The following is a 19831-nucleotide window of genomic DNA, read 5'->3' as shown; positions in this document are numbered from 1 at the left end:
GGAAACCATACTTTCTGATTTTTGCTAGGTTAGTTTAAGCTTTTTGTATGATGTCCGCTTTTTGAGATTCCTGGAATTCGGCTTTTTCATTTAATCAGTTTAATATTCAGGTTTTTTAACAGCCATAGGAGTTAAGATTTGTTGCTATGCTGAGTAGATTTTGTCTTTACTGATAAATATTGCAGTCAGTCCAACAGAATTAATGTTCAGCATCATAAACAATGGTTGAAATAAGAGATATCAAATAAGTGTAGGCACTGGTAATACTTTTGTTTTGCTCAGCGTGGCTGTTAATGATGCTTATTCATTATTTCATGATAAACTAATTTGGAACACTAAAGTACAGGAAGTTTTTCCACTTCACTAAATTTACCAGGGTCACTATTGAGTCAAAAAATAGAATAGCAGTGCACTTAAAATATATATGTGGCTTTGGGTAGATGTGCACTGATAAATTTTGGGGACTAATACCAATAGCTGATTTTTAAGGAGGCATATCAGCCGATACTGATCAGATTTCTGATACAGCTGCATGCAGCTGGTAAGTCTGCTGTGGTGAAAGGGGAGGGGGGAGGAAAGGAGTGTGGGGGGAGATCATCAGTGGCAGGAGCAGTGGCAGGAGCTGCTGAATGAGCAGACTAATCGCTGGCTGAGCCACTTCTGGACCAGTGGCACACAGCGGTGGGAGCCACCGCCCCCTCGATGAGCCATGGGTGTCCTGCACCCGTCCCACCCCAGCTGGGCAATTACCCCAGCCTCACTGCTTCCTCATTGTGGGTGGCATTGATCTGCCTCCCCTTCCTATGCCTCTTCCCTCCCACCGTCCCCTTTCACCACAATGAACTTACCAGCTGCACACAGTTCTCCATGCTGTCTGGCTGTGCTCCTCGCTGCCTGTGTGCTGCGCTGCAGCTGTGCGCAGGCATGAGCATTTATTGGCTAAATTATCAGCTGCATCAGGTCAATATCTGATGCACTCAATTTTCTTTATATTGGTGCCGATCTGATATTGAACTGATGTATCGGTGCACCTCTAGTTTTGGGACCCTCCCTTTTCACATTCTTGAAGTATGGTTACCTGCTCTATTTTTGTTAATGAAGCTGGGGGAAAAGTTACTATATGTAAACTTCATAACAGAAACTGTCAATGGAGATGATAAATAGTTCTTCCTTAATGATGTTGCGTCCGAGGACCAGTGTACCCTTGACCTGCGAGCCTGGGTCGGCACGACCGGCTGGACTCGGGTGGGGTAGGTAGTCGGACAGGTGGGTAAGCGAGAGGAGTCAGGAAGTTTAACGCGTCTTGGTTATACGGAAAGTTTATTTTTACTTACACTACAGAAGAGTGCAGCGTAGGAAGGAAGTCGTGGTTGCGCGGTGTAAAAAGAGAAGTTGATTTATTCAGCTCAGCATGCAGATATTTTTGTTGCACAGATTACAAACTGCGTGGTGCAGATTTTAAGCAAAACATACAGGTAACTTTGGTCTAAAGACCTTGGTAAGCTCTTGTCGAGAATGGATGAGCCGGCAAAAACGGATACACCTGAAAACTTTTGCCATCGGTGGGGAGAGGTCATTGACTGGCCAAATCACTGACTGTCTCCTGGGCGTGCGTGGAGGTCTCCACCGAAGGTGGAAATCTTTCCAAAGTTATAGTTTACAGGGTAGCCTATTGCAACACGCCAGGCCTGAATAATTACAGGACTGCCGATCATGACTGTGAACAGACTCTGTGTGTTCTTAGGTTTCATGCGAGAGAGACTGCGCATGTGTTTTACATTTAAGCTGGGGCGGGGGTTTGGATATGGAACTATAATGACGAAATATGTTATGTTAGCCTTTTGACCTTTGTGCCATCGGCATCTGAAACGAAAGATTTTTTTTTGACAAATGAAAGCTTTTATTTCTATATACCATTTAGGGCTATTTGTACTTAATATGATTTTAAGATGACATTTGTCCTTCTAAATAAATTAAGAGTGGTGTTGTCCTGTTTCCAGAGTTACGTAACTCACAGATTATCCTGCCAAGATCAGAAGCTTCTATATTTGATGACTGAACTTACTGATTTTCTTTTTCCCCACATTGAGAGTGCATAGTTTGCTTTATCTTCCTGCTGTTTCCCCAGGCTGTTTTGTGATACTCTACATTAAGAAAGTAGAAGCATCTGAAAAACACAATGACCCACTCCTAATAAGTTATTTTTTAACTAGATGCACAATTTTACTGAAAAGAAGCTGTACTGTTGCCAGATAAGAATGGTCTCTGACTTCAAACAGACTATAACAGCATATTGTAGACAGAATTTAATCAGTCAGGACATAGCTCACAAAGGTATGAAGGGCAAATCAGCTTAAGAAGACAGTTTTTCATATGTAGTTCACATTTTTCCAGTGAATGAGCACTGAAGCAACCATGTCTAATTTTGCTAAATTTGTGGTTTTACTGATGTCCATTAGGATGGCAAGACAATGACATGAAGTTTATGGGAAGAATTAGAGAATGTGGTGTCTGAAATGGCAGGAGGCTGGATTTAAGGACCCAAGAGATCCCTTCCAGTCTGGTGTTCCTGTACTAATGTAAATTAACTATTTCTTCTTGTATATATTTTAGAAGAATTATGAAATGCTTCTCATCTTTCAGTGGTATTTCTCAGTGTATTTATTAATAAAGATATGGGGAGGAGATGAAAGAGTAATGGGTGAGAGAGACTCAGAATACTGATTTGACTGACTCGTTTTTCTTAACTGGAATGGTATGGAAATCATATTCATACGTTATGTTGATAGACTGGGGAAAATGGAATTTTAGAAATTCTAGTACCTTATGACATTTTGTAGCAGAGGCCCCGCTGAGCCCTGTACTCACTGGGATGGTGCCTGCTGGCATACTCTGGTCTGCAGATTCCTGGCTGGACTCATGGGGAAATGGCGAGCCCATGGTTCTGGGGCAAGCCTCATGATGCTACCAGGCAGGCAAAAGGCGGATGACAGGCATTCCCTGAGCTCCACACCTAAATCGGCTTGGGCTGCAGCCCTGAGGGAGAACAGGCAGCCAGTGCGCAGAGCACTGCCTGGAGCCTGGAAGCAGCAGCTGCAGGGGATAATGAGCCCCTCAGGTGCTCTTAACACTTGTCGGCAGCAGCCAGGTACATGGGGCAAAAAAAGGGTCCGGATTGGCTGTCATCGGCCTAGATACCTCTGTGAAAGCTCGCACCAATGGCATGACTTGGGGACTGCACAGTTGGAGGGCTTTCATCACATTCCCCACAGAGGCAGGGAACCAGGAACTCAGTACTGTGCATATCTGGGCTCTCCAGATCGACACCAGATGACAACAGTTGGGAGAAGTCATGCATTTCTATGGGCTAAGCATTGTAGTGCCTGGCATTGTAGTGTTTTCGAGTATGCTCTTGAGATGGGATGCATACAGCCATTCACTGCACCCGGTTTGTGTTCATGTGGCTTGCTTTAAGCCATATAAACATAGACTGGGAGTGGCTTGCGCAGCCATTTGTCACTCCCAGGAGCCATGCAAGGAAACTGCTGTAACTCAAAGGAGGGCTAGCGGATCTGTTGGGGGGAGGCTGGCAGATCCATGGGGAGATTGCCTGGTTGGGGGTTGTCAGAGCACTAAAAATAACCGAGCCAGTTTCAGGGGATGGGAAATTGCAGCCCCAGGGCCATGGTGAGTGGCTGGCATTCCCAGCCATGGGGTTGTGCTGTGAACTTTGTGCGGACATTCGCAATATCAGGTTAATCCTTCCTAAGCTTGAGTTAATAATCTCTATCTAAGTTAGTTTGCCTGCGGAAGTAAACCAACTTAAGTTGAGCATGCCATTTTTTGGGTCATTTAAGCACTCTGAATGCTCACACAATTGGGCACTTAGAACAACTTAACACTGGTTAGGTCTATCTAAATGTAATGCCTGTAGGTATCTGTACCTTTCATCTCTTCTGGACTTGAGTGAAGGAGCTGATTTGGCTTAGTTGGAGTCTGCCTTTAACTACTTGAAGGATGTTTACAAAATGGATGGAGCTAAATTGTTCTCAGTGGTGGTGGATGACAGAACAAGGAGCAATGGTCTCAAGTTGCAGCAAGGGAAGTTTAGGTTGTATGTTAGGAAACCTTTCTCACTAGGAGGGTGGTGAAGCATTGGAATGGGTTACCTAGAGAGGTGGTGGAATCTCCATCCCTGAAGGTTTTTAAGGTCTGGCTTGACAAAGCTCTGGCTGGAATGATCTACTTGAAGCTGGCCCTGCTTTGAGCAGGGGGTCGGACTAGATGACCACCTGAGGTCCCTGCCAACCCTAGTTTTCTATAATTCTACAACTAACTCTAAGCTCATTCCAATGACAGCAAAGTCAGAAACCAACAAAATTATTACCTTGCTGATGTTATGGATAGACCAGCTGACCCTTTTTGCACCACTGAGACCAAGTTTTAAATCCCCTTGAAATCAGTAACAGCTCAGCTATTCGGTACAGGGAAATTGAGAATTAAAAATAGGGGAAAAAATGGTGGGGATTTAGACTTTGGATTGTCAGAAGCCTGCTGGAGGTGCCCTTTATGTTTCCACTAAATACAAATAAATATTCCAGCATTCATTGTTTTTTCTCTGGTAGAATAGGAAACATAACCAACATTGAAAAGTAAAGTTACCTTCAAATTTTATGGTCAGCTCACTTCTTCTTTTTGTACTACGTTGGTGGGAGGTGGTCTGTTTAAGATTCCCTGAAGAAATTAGTAGCAATGTGAGTGGCAATGAAAATGGAAGATTATAGTGTTGGAAGCTGTAACCTTATAAAAACTGGTTCTACTGTAAAACTCTGTAGGGGTATTGAACTTATAACATTTCTTGTGTTTGTACTTTCCATTGGCATTTGAAACTTTGGTTAGTGGTCTGCTTCTGAGAGATGAACTTGTGGTGGAGGAACCAAATTGCTATGAAGAAATGAAGACCCTGATTGGAGGTGTGGTCTGAAATGTGAGGCTAAAAACTAGGGGTGTCCAACCTTTTTGAATGTGGGGCTGGATCACGAACTTTTTATCACCCAGTGGGCTGGCGAGCCATATTCAAAGACCTCACATGAAGTGGCACCATGTCAGGAAGTGATGTCATGTGACCTTTGACACCAGTGAAGTTGCAGGAAGTGACAATGAAATGGGTCTGGAAATGTGCCTAGGGAAGTTGTGGTTTTTAGAAAGTATGTATGTTTGGTATGGCTTAGAAACAGGACATCATTTTTCTGTGTAGGTGGTTGGACTAGATTAGGGCTGCCCAGCCGACTAGCTGCAGGCCACATGTGGCCCACAAAGGGCCAGGATGTTGCCCACAGTCTACATGGGGGTCTGTTAGCAGTTAATATATAGGGCCTGGGCCTGGACAGCCACCTCTCCCACTGCTGTGCAAGGGGGAAAGGACTGTTGTGGGGGGGGAGGGAAGAGTGGTCCATGTCCCGCAAATGTAGCCCACATGGCTGAGGATGGGGGTCTACATGCTGCTGGAGCAGCCCGTGCAGTGAGGCGGTCCTAGGGGCCCACCCCCACAGTGTGCAGCCTGTGCAACACATGCTAGTGTCATCTGGGGCCTACAGCCTCACCAGATCTCAACAGTCCTGGACTAGCTTATCCTTGAGATCCTTTACTAACTTGATCATGGTCATTGTGGTTAATGAAATAGAAATTGTAGGCATATACTGCAGAGACGTGGAAGAGATCTCAGGGATAAGCTAGTCTAGGGCTGTTCAGATCTGGTGAGGCTGTGGGCCCCACATGACACCAGCACGTGTTGCACAGGCTGCACGCTGTGGGGGTGGGTCCCTAGGACCCTCTCACTGCACGGGTTGCTCCAGCAGCATGCAGACCCCCATCCTCAGCCATGCAGGCTACGTTAGCAGAACCTGAACCGCCAAGGAGGCGGCTAGACGTAGATTGCCTCTGGGCCGGGCTCCTCCTGCCTCCCGCCCAGACTGGCTCCGGCAACCACGTACCCCACAGCCCCAGCCCGGCCCTGAGGCATCCCCAGCTCCGCACGGGATCTTGCCCAGTACCTCCGTCCACCATACATGCAGGCAGGGCACGGGCCATGCTGCAGCTCCCCCAGTCACGTGCCGGGGCAAGGGGCAGAGCCAGAGAAGAAGCTGCACATGCTGTCCACAGCTCATCCAATCAGGCATGGCTGGGGCAGGCCCGCATGTCGCAGCCCTCGGGGCAGTGGCGGCAGGACCTGGCTCACTGATGAGCCTGGCCTTGTGGGGGTATGCAGCTCCTGTCCCCTCCCCTCACTGCCGGCTGGGGCCCGTAGGCTGGCCCTGCCTGCCTTGCTCACTGCTGCCCTGCTGCTGCCGCAGTGGCTCTGCGCCGGCAGTGGCTCTGCGCTCTGTGGCGATGCTGCTGCAGACCACATAAAATGGCTTGGCAGGCTGTATGTTGGACAAGCCTCCTATAAACTGTGTACCAAACTATCAGATCAGGGTTTGTTTGCAAGAAGACAAACATTTAAGTGGAAGGTCAAAAAACTGGGAAAATTAATACAGAGTACTGTGGAATAATAAGTCTGCCTGTGGCCTGAAAAATATCACAGTGCATGTTAAAAAATAGTCATTAGGCAGGATTTAAGTGTTCTGTCTCGTCTTCAATACTGAATCTTAGAAGGTTGTGCACAAATGTCTGTGTATATCAGTGCATTTGCAATGAATAACTGAATATGCTTTACATCATTCATCTGTACCTGATCACTCACTCGTGAGATCACAAAAGGCTCTGTGAAATAGTTCTGGTACTTCAGAATTAATTTAAAACATGCACATTATAGTGGAACAGTAATCTGATCATATGACACATACTTGCAGGAAGAACGATTTATTTAATAAAAAGACTTTGCCAGCTGTTCTTTCTTTCTGTTGACAGATATCTTTTGTATGTGTATGTGTTTTTAAGGGAGTTGAACTTCTTGTAGAAGAATTCTTTCTTAACTCCTGCCAAGGTCAATTCACTGTCAGTTCCAGTTAAAAGATGTTTGGTCTTCATAGATGACATACATAACCTTTTCACATACCAGATGGGAAAAATCACTAATATACTCCAGAATGTGACAGTTTAAAAAAAAAATCATTTTAATTTTGGGTTCTTAGCACTTTTAACTCTGTGGTGCTATTTCACTTCAAACTGTTTTGCCTAATGAAACAAGAGGAAATTTGACATCACACATTTTTCTAACCATTCTGTCACAACAAGAAACTAATCCTGTTCTGTTTAAGAGACTGCTGACAAGTTTTGGGGTTTTAACTGGTGAGTTTTATAAAAAGGGAGAATATTGTTCAGGTTTGAGCATTTGTTTTGTTTTGCTTGTTTGTTTGTCTGTTTTCAATCTGCTGGAAAAGCAGGATGAAGCTATTAAAAAAGCATATGAGCATTCTGTGTAGGTGTTTGCAAGGTCAAACCCAACAGTATATGATTTCAAGATGGAGTTTTACAGGTACAAAAAGGGAATATGACCAGAGGAGAAACTTAAAAAAAACCCCCTCTGTCAAAAGGCTGGAGAGCTAAAATATTATGTTGAGTCTGAGCCTCCAGGGCAGGGGGTGACGACCTTTTTAGCAGGTATGCCACAGATTAGCCCCAGACATGCCCAACTGTCACCGATTCTCTCCTTTTCCTGTTCTGTTGGGCTGCTTTCTGCTCCTTGCCCTATCTGCTGCTCTGCCTGTATCCTCCCTGATCTGCCGTATACCAAACAGGTGCTGTCTATGCCACTTACAGTACATGTATTGCAAGTTGGCCATCCCTGCTCTAGTGCAGGGTAGGCTAACCTGTGGCATGTATGCCTCAAGTGACACTTATTGCTCTGTGTGTGGCACACAGCAAATCAGTGAAGGAGCAGGGAGAACAGTGACAAATTTGTCAGAGAGCAGAAAGCAGATCAGCAGGTTGGACAGGGAGCTCAGGGCAAGAGCAGAAAGTAGAGCAGCAGATTGGGCAGAGGAAGGGGCTCATTTGGGGAGGGTGCAGAGCTTAGTTTGCAGCATGCCTGCCACAAAGGTTGGCTCCCACTGCTCTCTGGGGCAGTCTTATGTGCTCTGGGTAGAAAGCCAGGTTAAAACTCAAGTCAATGAAGATGAAGAGAGAAAAAATGATGTGGAAGTCCCTAGGATGAAATGAATATCCAGCTTCATAGCGTCATTTTTAGACATTGTTTTATAGTAGTATTTGTCTTTAAACCAGGGTTCTCAAACTCTGGGTTGTGGCCCCACAGTAACTTTAAAAGGTGGTTCCAAATTCTCTTCCCTCCCTAGAAGTGGTGGTGTGGAGGGCAGGGCCACTGCTGCCATCAAGAACTTCACTGCACACTGTGCCACTCCCCTGCGCCCAAGTCCAGCCAGCCAGCCACCAGGGACCCCCCTCCCCGACTTGTCAACTAGCCAGACTTGGGTGCAGGGAAGTAGTGTGCAGTGTACAACGGCGTCACAGAGCGCTGAATGGCAGTGGTGGTCCCTCCCCACACACCACTGCTTCTAGGGGAGAGAAGAGAATTTTGCAACCCCCTTGTTGCAGTATCAAAAAGTTTGAGAACCCCTGCTTCAAACAAAATTGAATGGTCGGGGGCTTATATAGTACAAAAGGTTATTGGATTGGTCCATACACGTGCATGAATTTAATTCCCCTTACAGGATTCCAACTGACCACGAACTGACTAAAAACATAAGTATAGCATTTGGACAATGCTACAGTGCTTTGTAGTGGTATAGGTTGTAGCCGTGTTGGTCTAAGGACATCGGCAGACAAGGTTCTTTGGGTAAATCTGATATGTTTTATTAGACCAATTTAAGTAGTTGGCAGAATTCTTCTTAGCAAGTTTTTGGGTATAAATACCCTTTGTCAGGCTGAGGAAGCATCTGCATGCAGACAGTTCTTAAATAATAATGCTCTTTATTAACATAGTGCAGTGGTTCTCAACCTTTTGGGACTCAAGGCACCCCTCACTGGATTTGAGGCATCCCTACGTAGATCTGTGGATTGAGTGGCACCCAATTTCAAAAACTAATTTACAGTGCTTATCTCCTTGCAAAGAGGCTGAGTGATGCGGGTGGGGAATTGTTTAGGTGCAAGCATGAGCATGTGCTTATCTGCTTATCTCCTCACACATCAAGGCACCCTTCAAAGGATCTGGCAGTATCCCAGGGTGAGAATCACTGACATGATGTATCACCTAAAGTACATGAATAGAAGATGACATTTCCAGTAGACAAGTGAAGTAAGAGTTCTAAACAAGAAAAAAAAAATCCAATTTTTTAATTATTTCCTAGAAAAATAAATTATATGTATTTATTAATTTTATTAAAAAAATGAGTTGCTACCAAGTATCAGGGAGCATGCAGAATATTTAATAAAAATGCAAATTTTACTACTTTTTAAAACCAAAACCAAAATACATACCCTAGAAATAAACTAACCCCCTCTCCAAGAAAAATAAAGTATAAGAAACAAAGCTACTGAGTACATGCTTGTTATCGTCATTACTTTTGAGTCCTTTTTCTAATATAATCAAAAATGTCTATAGTGTGTATTTAGCTGGAGGGTTGCAAATGATGCATTCCTTTTGTCTTGCATAGGCTTAGGGAGAAGATGTTTCTGTGTGGTTCTGGTTCTGCTTTTTTCTTCAGGTTGTGGATATACATAACTACATAAATAGTTAATGGCTAGGGACAGACATTCAGAAAGCCCAAGCCTGAACTGATTCAGTATTTGCAGGTTAGTTTAAACTGGCTGGATTGAACCAGTTTGTAACCATACAGACATCCATCCCCTCTGGACCAAGAAATCCAGGCGTATGCCTGCAGTGGCTCAGGCTAGAAGCCAGTTCTAAAGCAGCCTACCCTTTCCTTCCATAGTACTGAGCTGAGGCGGATTTGTGGCCAGGCCCCAGCAGGACTCTCTGATTAGGGAGGGGTTCCCCCTCCCCTCCCGGGTGATAACAGAGTGTTGAGTTGCATGGCAGGGAGTTGCACAGAGTTGTTAGCATTTATCAGCCCATCAAAAAAACCAAAAGCTTCTTTCATTAGTTCAAGTTCTTCTTAAACAACTTTTTCCAAGGAAGGAACAGAGGAACATTATGGGCTACCTGTTGGTTAGCTCCAAAAAGCCCTAAGCCAACACCGTCTTATGTGCCTTTTGTCCTGTCTCCCACAGCACAGTTTGTAGCCAACATGTGGTATGCTAGTTAATGCTGAGAGGTGTTTGTGTACGGCAGAGGGGAAGAGGGAAATCCCTACTTGAGCAGGGAATGGTGGTGGTAATGGGGAAGAAGAAGAAGCCAGGCAGATGCTGCTGTACCTGCCATCTCTGCTGGAGCTCCAGCAAGGGAGTAGAGGGGAGGGGCTGGAGCAGAGCCCCAACCAGGGCTGTGAAGCATCTGGGATGCCGGGGGACTCTGATTTAACTGAAACCAGGAAGGTGTCTGGGACAGACATTGCATAAACCTTCATTCAACCAGGTTTATCTCAGACTGGTTTCAGCCATGTTCAAACTGGTTTATTTGCACTGAACATCTGTTCTGTTACAGGTTTAAACCTGTAGTTTCTGATCGCTTAAACCGGTTTACGAGTAATGTCTGTCCCCAGCCAAATAGATTAAATAGATGATGTAGCCTCAGCTATGTATTTCTTGTAATCATTCGCACTCATCTTTTATTGTTTGGACTGAAAAATGTGTTAACATTTTCATTATTGTACATCTTGTTTCAACCAGTCTTGTCATTTCTTGTCAGTATAGAGAGTACCCATTCATTATCTTTTGTAAGAGCGATGCTGTGTGGATGGAGAGGTATCCTAAGCTAGAGAAATTTGGGGTCGAGATTTAAAATAGATACCAAAAGATTAACTAGTGCTTTATGTATGCTGCTATTCTGTATATGTAGATAGGGTTAATAAACCACTGAAGAACTGAGTCTATGATGGCATATACAGTTATTTACCTGAAAATGCAACAGCTATGAAGTCTTTGAGGTAGGACATGAAGCAGCCTGAAAGATCTGAGGAAGAGTTGATCCAAAAAGATCTCTCGAGTTATTGGTAAATGAGGTTTTTTGATAAGCAAATGGTGTGAATTTTCCTTTATATTAACAATTTGGAATTAATAAAAGAAACATTATTTTGCCAAAAGTGAAGTGCAAAATAGACTGAAAGAATAAATTCACACAGGGATTAAAAGGACAATGTAAGATCTTTTGTGAACTCTGGTGTTTTATTGAATTATTAATATTTGAAGAAAATGGTACTTATTGTTCCTTTTTAAAGCTCTCATCTCTAAAAGAACCCATGGCTGTTGAGTTTCAGGTAAGTAATTGTGCATGTTGCTGTATACTCAAATCTTTAGTATTTTAGTACAGCTTAACTTGAATCCTTAATTCCTCTCTTTATAGTTCATGGGGTTGGGAAGAATGGGATGTCTGGTTTCAAAATTGCAAAAAGAGGTTAGAAATAAAAAGTTGGTGTTAATTGAGCTTGCATACAGTGTAAGACTAACGTACCAGTTGTGTTCTGCATTTTTGATTGTGGGCAGTGATGCAGGAACCACTTCTATTAGAATTTGCGGGGACAAAGTCGATTGAGTTCGGACAGAGGTCACACAGGATCCATAAACTCCAGCGGGGCAGTTGTCAAAGACATAACTGTGTCCAACAGAGTGTAAAAGAGCTAACACCTCTTACTTATTGATTCTTGATTGGGCGATTAAGTTGACAGTGGTCACCATACACTTTGCCCTGGGAGATGGATTTGATACTACAAGCGCTTTTACAAGTCATCTATAATTTCCAAGGTGATTTTAAGTTCACAAGTAATTCTTCAGAATAACTGCTGTAGTACCAGTTATGAGAGAACCTGTTAGTCTTTCCTTTAGTCCATAAGATTTTTGTTCATGTGTTTGTTCATATTGCTATCACTGTTTACTTTTTACATAGCAAAAATACTTATTTCTGAAATGGTAATTTAAAACCTTTAAATCCAGTTGCTTTTTTAGAATGCTGCTCATCTCACAACTATAGAAGGAAGACCAAAGTATCTCTGTCAATAAATAGCATATACATATTAGGGCTGTGCAAAATAGTGTGGAAAAAATCAAACTTCGTGTTGTGGTTGAATCAGAACTGTAGGCTGTACTGTGATCACAGGGAGAATTCCATACAGCAAGGGGAATCACCCACTTGTCTGTTTCAAAGGATTGCTCAGACTCTCTAAGTTTTTACAAGCATATTTATACTTAAGACAGAGAAAGAGATAAAAAATATACCTTGGAGAAACAAAACAATAGTAAATTACACAGAAATTTAGGAAGTTTACTTAAACAAACTATCTATGCACAGGGCAAGATATCAAGATAACCTAAGGATAACCCAAGGTGTGCAGGATTCCTTATCTCAGAACATTTAACTGAATTAGGCAGTATCAGCACTTCTGGTCTTTGTCTGTTTTTCTAGTCAAGTAAGCTAATTACTTCTACATTAGCAATGCTTTGTTTTGATTTCAGATTTGCTGTTTTGAAGGGACAGTGTTTCATTTTGCTGTTGCGAAGCACTGTTCCATTTTCTTTTGCCGAAACTATTTTGCTGTTTCGACACTTGTTTGACATGTTTCGGCGTTTTGCCCATAGCCTATAATGGCGAATCATGAAAAAGCCTATAACTTTGTCATTTCCTGCCTGATTCAGCTGAAAACAGCAGGGATGGTAGCCCCTTCCGAGGCCCTGAAGCCGGTCAAGTTTTAAGGAGATAGCTGATAGGGGTTTCTGGGAAACCATACCTCAAACTGTTCAGAGCAGAACTCGTGATGTGTGAAGGCATGGGGGATGAAAATGGCAGGCATGGTAGGCACAAAGCCTGCCAGCTTTCAAGGAAATGGGTGCAGGGGTTTTTGGAAAACTGCACTTTGTCACGGAGCAGGGTCCCTAGAGATGGCCATGATAACCCTAGAGTCCTGTGACTGTGCCAGCTGTGCCCTGCAGGTGCCTTCTCATCTCACTTGCCACCACATCTTGTTGAAAAAGATCATAGATAGGGAGGCTGCCCTCAAGCTTCAGCTCAGTCACAGTCCTAATGGACCCCACTAAATCCTGCAGGTTCTTGGACCCCTTGCTGGGACCTGCTCTAAGTAGGTGCCTCAAGGGGACACCCTAAGCCTTATGGGCTAGAAGCGTGGCTCCAACCACTGCCTACCATGCCTCATGCCTCACAGTATATTGACATCATCCCTGTAATGAGGTCTTGGTCTCACTCTATCTTCTGTTGTTGCTGGGCTCTCCCTGCCCCTGTTGTTGCGCCCTCACTGGCACTGGGAGCCTCTACATGACTTGGTAGTATTTCCCAATGAGGGCTCCTCCTCCCCTACAGCCTCAGTCTGCTCCACCACTTTACATGACAAAAGGTAAGCAGTACAGTAGCACTAGCATCTCAGGCAGCCAAATTGTCACAGAGGATTTCTTTCCTTTTCTGCAGGAGCTTCTTCTCTAGCAGCTGCTGGAGAACTCTCCCTGCCAGCCCCAGCCCTGGGACTTAGATGTGCCCAGGGCCCTGCTTCCTTCCGGTTAGTTGACTGGGGACAGGTGCCTAGGGATGTAGGTTGTAGCTGTGTTAATCTAAGGACATGGCAGACAAGGTTCTTGCCTGCATTGCATGACAGCCTATGGCTTCTTTACTATTTCTTCCATCCAGGAAGAGCACACACACCAACTGCAGATGCTTCCTCAGCCTGATGACGGGTTTTTCAACCGAAAAGCTTTCCAAGATATATTTCTCCAACTCTTCAGTTGATCTACTAAAAAATATCAGATTGCCCCAAAGAACCTTGTCTGCCTGGTGTGTGATTCTGCAGCTCTGTACCTTCCCTACACTGCAGCCCATGCCTCACAGATGGGATCCAAGGCAGCTAATCTGAGCTTACCTGGAGCCTCACAACTCCACTGCAACTAGCAAGCCTCAGGATTCCCAAAGATCTTGGGGGTTTGGGCTTTCCCCAGCCAGGACTGCATGTGTGTGATGCCTGGAAGTTATAAGGCACCTCCTACCCACCTTAAATGGAAATGGAGGCATCGGGTTGAGGAACAGGCTGGGGTAGGAGGGAAAGGAGATGTAGCAAGTAAAAGTGGAGAGGTACCTGGGGAGCCAGATGCCTGGCAGGCTGTAGTGTGTCATCGCTGCCTGCAGGGAGCAGGGCAGGAGGATGAGGCCACGAGCACCATGAGCCACCTGAACCTTGGCTGCTCAACAAAGGAGAAGGCCTGGCCATCAACATCAAGCATCTCCCCCATACTCCGAGTGACCTTGCTTGCCTTGGGAACATGCCTTGCTGTGTACCTTTCCCCCACTGTTCCAGGGTGGCCTGCCTCTGCTTCCATGGGATGGGAGCTTTGGAGCAAGAGGGGGACTTATTTTTGGGCATGCGCCCACTGGTGCTAGGATAAAGAAGAACAAGGGCAAAGGGGTGGTGCCTATAGAGATGCATCGGCATCCCTATGGCGCTCATGCATTTTGCTTCCTTGCCCTGGCTGGTTTTCGCTCGGCAGTGCAGGCAGGTAGCATATGTGGGATCATCTGCCAGCTCAAAATGATCCCAGACCACACTACCGCCTTGCTTCTGGGTTGCAGGTGCATGTGCAGATGCTGCCTTTTCCACCTCCTCAGCAGGCAGAGGCACAGCAACAGGAAGAGCGGACTCAGCTGATCCACTTGCCTCCGCAACCTCTCCCTCAACTCCAAAGTGCCTTATGGGGGAGGAGATCTGGTTCTAGAGAAGACTTGAGGGGTGTGGGGCATAAACACAGCTGATTCTCCCTCCTTCCCCAGAATTTCCCTTGCTATGGCACTCGGATCCAGATGCAGCTCCAGCTTTTCCTCTGGCACTGGAAGACTCAGGCTGGAAATTGAAATTGGGATGGAGGAGACTAATGCTGGTGCTGCTTGTTGTCATGGTGGTGGTGCTCAGGATTGTTGGTATTATGGCAGGTGTTATTGGAGCAGTGGCAAATCTCCTTGGTGCCACTTTCAGAAGAGGCATAGCTACTTATTGTTGGCAAGAGGCTGTGTCTTCTAAGTTTTATTGGGGGCGGAATTTAGAGCTCTCCCTCTGTCCCTCTTCTGCCCTGGCCAGAAGAGTGGCTGTCTGCTTTTCCAGCATGCCTCATGTTTGGTGTGCTGGAAAATCTGTGTGTATTTCTGTAATGTAATGTATGTACTTTATGTAATGCTAGCCAATTGCCCGTCAAGCATGGGGAGTAGGCTGGCTCTTCCCTCCCCTGTGTCAGGCCTGCTTCTCCCCCACCACCATTGTGTTGGCCTGTGTCAGTCCTGCAGGCGGTGATGACAGAAGGGGAGAGGGACAGGTCTCTTTCTCCCCCCCCCCCCCCCCCCCCACAGTGTCCCAACCACCCCCCTACGCTACTGCTGCCACCTCCAAGGAGCAAGGTTTTCGGGGGAGACCAGCTCCAGTGGCAGTTTCAGTCACCCATTCAGAGCATGAATAAAGCATTATGGACAGATGGGCAGACAGACTAAGACTTTTATAATCTTAGAATATAAATATATATTCTGTAATATATGTTGTGCAGAGTCAATGCAGACTATCGGGGAAAACACAGATTTCTTTTATGTGGAAAAAGACTTGCAGAGAATAACAAAGAGCATTTTGTGGGACGAATAAATTAAAAGGAATAGATTAGGAAAGGGTATTAGGATATTTCGGAAAGGTTTAGATCCCACTTGCTAGGAACAGACTAGCAAGTAGGAAGTGAGAGCTTTCCTGATGCTGCTGGAGGACACGGCTCAGTAAGCTGACACAGACACTGCTGACAAAGCTCATTTCAAGCAATGCTTTTTATGCTCCTTCTCTGTCCCTCCCCCAGAGCACAAGGATTGGAAAGGACCTCAGGAAAGGATCAGTCACTGGCCAGTTACACATGTCAATATCAGAGCAGTCTTTCCCCTCCCTCTTCCTCCTCCCTCTTTAGTCTGTATTGCCATGCAAGCCTGGCTTCAAAACTCTTCAAAATTTTAAAATTGTTTTGAGTGCTCTCGTTTGGTTTTGAAGCTGTTTCAAAGCCTTGTGTTTCATTTTAGTTTCGGTGTTTCAAGCTCGAAATGCGTTGAAACACCTTCAAAATGAAAGGCCCGTCATAATTTTGCATGGCCCTAATATATGTTAATGCTAGTTTTCTTACTAAATGATCCTATTGACAGTTTTTAAGTAAAACGCAAGCAAAATAAGTGATACAGATGTATAGTCAACATGTAGTGCTGAAGCCACTGAAAGTTCTCAAACATATAAAAATGTTGCCTTGCATTTTTGAGTAGTGTTCTCAATTAACTACCTCTACAGCTGCTGTTTATATGGATGAGTAATACTTTTTGAGTTGTAACAGAAACATAACACAAAACCTCATAGTATTAAAGGAATATAATATGTGGATTAAATACACATGGTAATTGCACTGTAATCCATGTATAATATAGTTGCTTCAGATATACAGGCATGGTGTGATAATATGCATTATCTTGTTCGATGTTTTGGGTGTTACATAATGTTAATTATGATGATGCTGTGTGTAGACAGATGGTGACTGATTAACCTTTTCACCAAAGCCTCTGCAGAAATTTGAAGGAAACAAAATATCATGACATCTTTTTAAATTTAACCATAAAGCTTTTGTATGTATTTTCATATGCATCTATACTTGCCCAGAGATTCTGTATCACTCTGACTGGTCTCAGTATATTATTTTTCTGCATAAACCACTAAAGATGCATGTGCTGCAACTAAACCCCTGCAATAAAAATGAAACCAACATGACAAGTGGTTTAAGGGTCTAACCAACTGAGTTCTACTCTATACTTGCATAATTAGGAGCAGATTGACTTGAGTTGGTAGATTATGTATTCTGAGCCCTGTGCCCTGAAACAGCCTACATTTTTGGGGGGGGGTCATCAAACTGGTTAATCTGAAAGGAAGTTTTATTGGGTTTCATTGTTCTTCAGTGTTTCCATAGGTGACGTGTAGGCGGGACATGGAGTGACTGCCGCCTCCCCTCCCCACCCTGAGAAGCACCAGCGACACTTCTGGTTTGCTACCGTTGCTTCCAGTTTGCAATTGGCTGCTGGGATCGGATTGCTCCCCCCCCCCCCCGGTTGGCTATCAGCTGCTGAGGAACGGGGCGTCCCCCACCCCTCCTATTGGCGATTGGCAGCTGGTGCCCCCTCCCCCCCAAGCCAGTCGCCCATGAGTGTTTCTGAGGCATTGTCTTAATCTGCCTCTCATCACCAGTGATTGATTAATCAGGCATCAAAACTGAACGGTAGAACAAGCTATATAACCACAGGGCTTTTATCTTTAGCTTTTTTTTTTTTTTTTTTTTTCTTTTGAAATACTCTTTCATCTAGGGATCTTTGCTGGATCTTGGTAATGATCGTGTGTGTAATGAAATGTGCCATGCAGCATAGGGTGCTTCAAGCCAGTCTCCTACGAGCTCTTTTGTGTTGAATGTGGTATACCTAGGCTTAGCAGAATTCAACATTTATTTTTTAATAGTTTTGACAGAATATCAATTTTTATTTTTTAAGCATTTATTTTTAGTAGTATTAGTTTTAAATGTTTGGGATAGCATGAAATGAGGGGTGTGGAGGTGCACACGTGTGTGTGTGTGTGTGTGTGACACACATCTGCTTCCTCCTCCAGTGCAGCACATAGCAGGTGTGGAGGGAGTTGATGTACTCCCAGTCTCTCAGCTTGCCACCCAGCCCTTATACACAGCACCACCAAGCTCAGTGCCTGCTTTCCTTTGTTCCACAGTGGTCGCTGCCACCACCCACCAAGGAAACTGGTTGCTGAATTGGCATCTTCCCCCTGCAAACAGTGGCTTCCTCCTGCTCAAGTTTGCAAGGGAGGGCCCAGCTGGCTGGCACGCTGCAGGTACCGAGCTGGGGAGGTGGGGCTGACATGCATACGCACACACCCCAATCCCCTGCCCCCACTCCAGCTGCTCAGCAGGAGCCACCTGGGCATTGTGGCAGCTGTCACTTCTTACATCCCCTTTCTATAAATTTAGATTATTAATGATGGAAATATTTTGTCAGTCTGTGAGTGTGAGGTGAAATCAGCATTTAGCTGACAAAAAATCAAATCCTGCCAAGCCTAGTATACTCCAGATTTCTATGCTCATGAAAGGCATCAAAAACATTCTCTTGCTTTCTCTAGAGTACCTGATTATCTGTCAGTATTTAAATAGTATCTGCTATACTTTACAGTTGGCAGGGGTGGGAGAAGGTTAAAATTACACCTTTGCTTTGTAAAGTCAGGTTAACACCCTTCTTCTAGGCCCTGACACCAGTCAAGATAATGGGACATCTGCGTGTTGAAAAAAGCAAATGAATAGTAGCAATAGCAGGAGGTCAGGTGACCCTGCTTGTCTCGTCTGTGTACACATAGCACATTTGGAACTGATACTGCTCTTTGTTTCATCATAGAGTTTTTTGGAGTCTGCTGCTTGCCTACAGTTTACAGTTACGGGTCTTTAAAACCTAGATATCACTAATTCAATTCTTGCTGCCAATAATGCATTTAGAGCTGTCATGTTAAAAATGTAGCAAAATGGTTTTCAACATCAGGAGCTGAAACTGGGCCCCCGTGGTTCTAAAATGCTTAGGTATCTAGTGCTGCAAACCAAGTTATCCGGTGCTCTGAACACACAGGCTGTCTGGACTCGTGAACCTCTTTGTGGTTGCTTTTGTGGCAGGGTAAGTGAGCCTGCGTGGAGCTCTTTGTTGCTGCTGCTAGACCACTTCTGATGCTTCTTGAGCTAGTCTGTTTGAAACTGGCTTGGGTATCTCTATGCTGCACAACAATTAACAGTGTAGGCACCCTGAATTAGTGTGGGTTTAAACAAATATTTCCATCAACTTCAATAAGATTGCTAACATGAGTAAGTTGACTAGGTCAGTGGTTGGCATTGTTTTCCAGAGACAGGCCAGAATAGTCCAGCTTGGGTCCAAGAGGCTGGTATTAGGACCTGGCCATTCCTGCTGCTGCTACTACTGCTTCTTGCACCCAGCTGTTGCGCAGGATGAGCAGACCCCACTGTCTCTGAATGCCACTGAGGCCTCCACTGCTTAACGCTACCAAGACCTCAGCTCTGTTGGCCAGATCCGGTAGCTCTGTGGGCTGGATTTGGCCCAGGGATTATAGGTTGCTGACCATGGATTAGGTTATGGTCCTCAATTGGCATATTTGGAGTAGTGTTTAGAGGTCCCAGTAGGAAAAGATGGATTGATGATGATGTTGTTGTTTTTAAATTCAAGAGAATATGACATGAGGTTACAGTGAAAGGCTTAAAACAGTGGAAATGTACAATAGAGAAATTAGTATAAAGTGTAAGTAGTAATCTGTGCCAAATACTTGGGATACAACAAAAGTGTAACTGTTTTCCTGCATTGAAAATTACTACAAAATAGCATTTTAATTTCATCCAACGTGGCTTCATTTTTAAATATTGTTCGATCTTATATATACACAACACCTTTTCCTCCAATGATAAAACCAAATAATAGTACAGTACACAATATTTACTCTAACTTTTATGATAATCTTTCTTTACCTCCAGCATGTGAATATCTTACACCTACTAAAATTGTCTGATCGGTTCAGTGCTGTAAAAGGAATATGTATTAAGCTCTGTAACCATGCCAAGCCCTCATACTGCATGAGGGTTATTTTACTGTATGTGAAAATGAGTTGAAATTATTTGGACTTTCTCTCCTATCCACTAGGTCCACATAACAATCCCCTGGCCT

At 44.5% G+C, this 19831-nt stretch overlaps 1 protein-coding gene across 2 annotated transcripts in view; it reads left to right on the top strand.

Annotated features, from left to right (window-relative positions):
• The window catches only part of SMYD3 (SET and MYND domain containing 3), a 278654-nt gene that overhangs the window by 44282 nt on the left and 214541 nt on the right, over positions 1–19831 (top strand). The window contains exon 2 of one of the 2 annotated variants that reach the window (XM_090031507.1): positions 17835–17954. The exons of the other annotated variant lie outside the window; for it this stretch is intronic. Within the exon in view, the coding sequence (XP_089887633.1) occupies positions 17835–17954 (120 nt within the window). The remainder of the gene's footprint in view (positions 1–17834; positions 17955–19831) is intronic. 2 annotated transcript variants of the gene reach the window in all.

The sequence above is a fragment of the Crocodylus siamensis genome, chromosome 1 (assembly GCF_052110815.1).
Source record: "Crocodylus siamensis isolate JL-2025a chromosome 1, ASM5211081v1, whole genome shotgun sequence".
Lineage (NCBI taxonomy): Eukaryota > Metazoa > Chordata > Crocodylia > Crocodylidae > Crocodylus > Crocodylus siamensis.
Note: the sequence above shows the minus strand (reverse complement) of the source record. Positions and strands in the feature narration are given on the sequence as shown.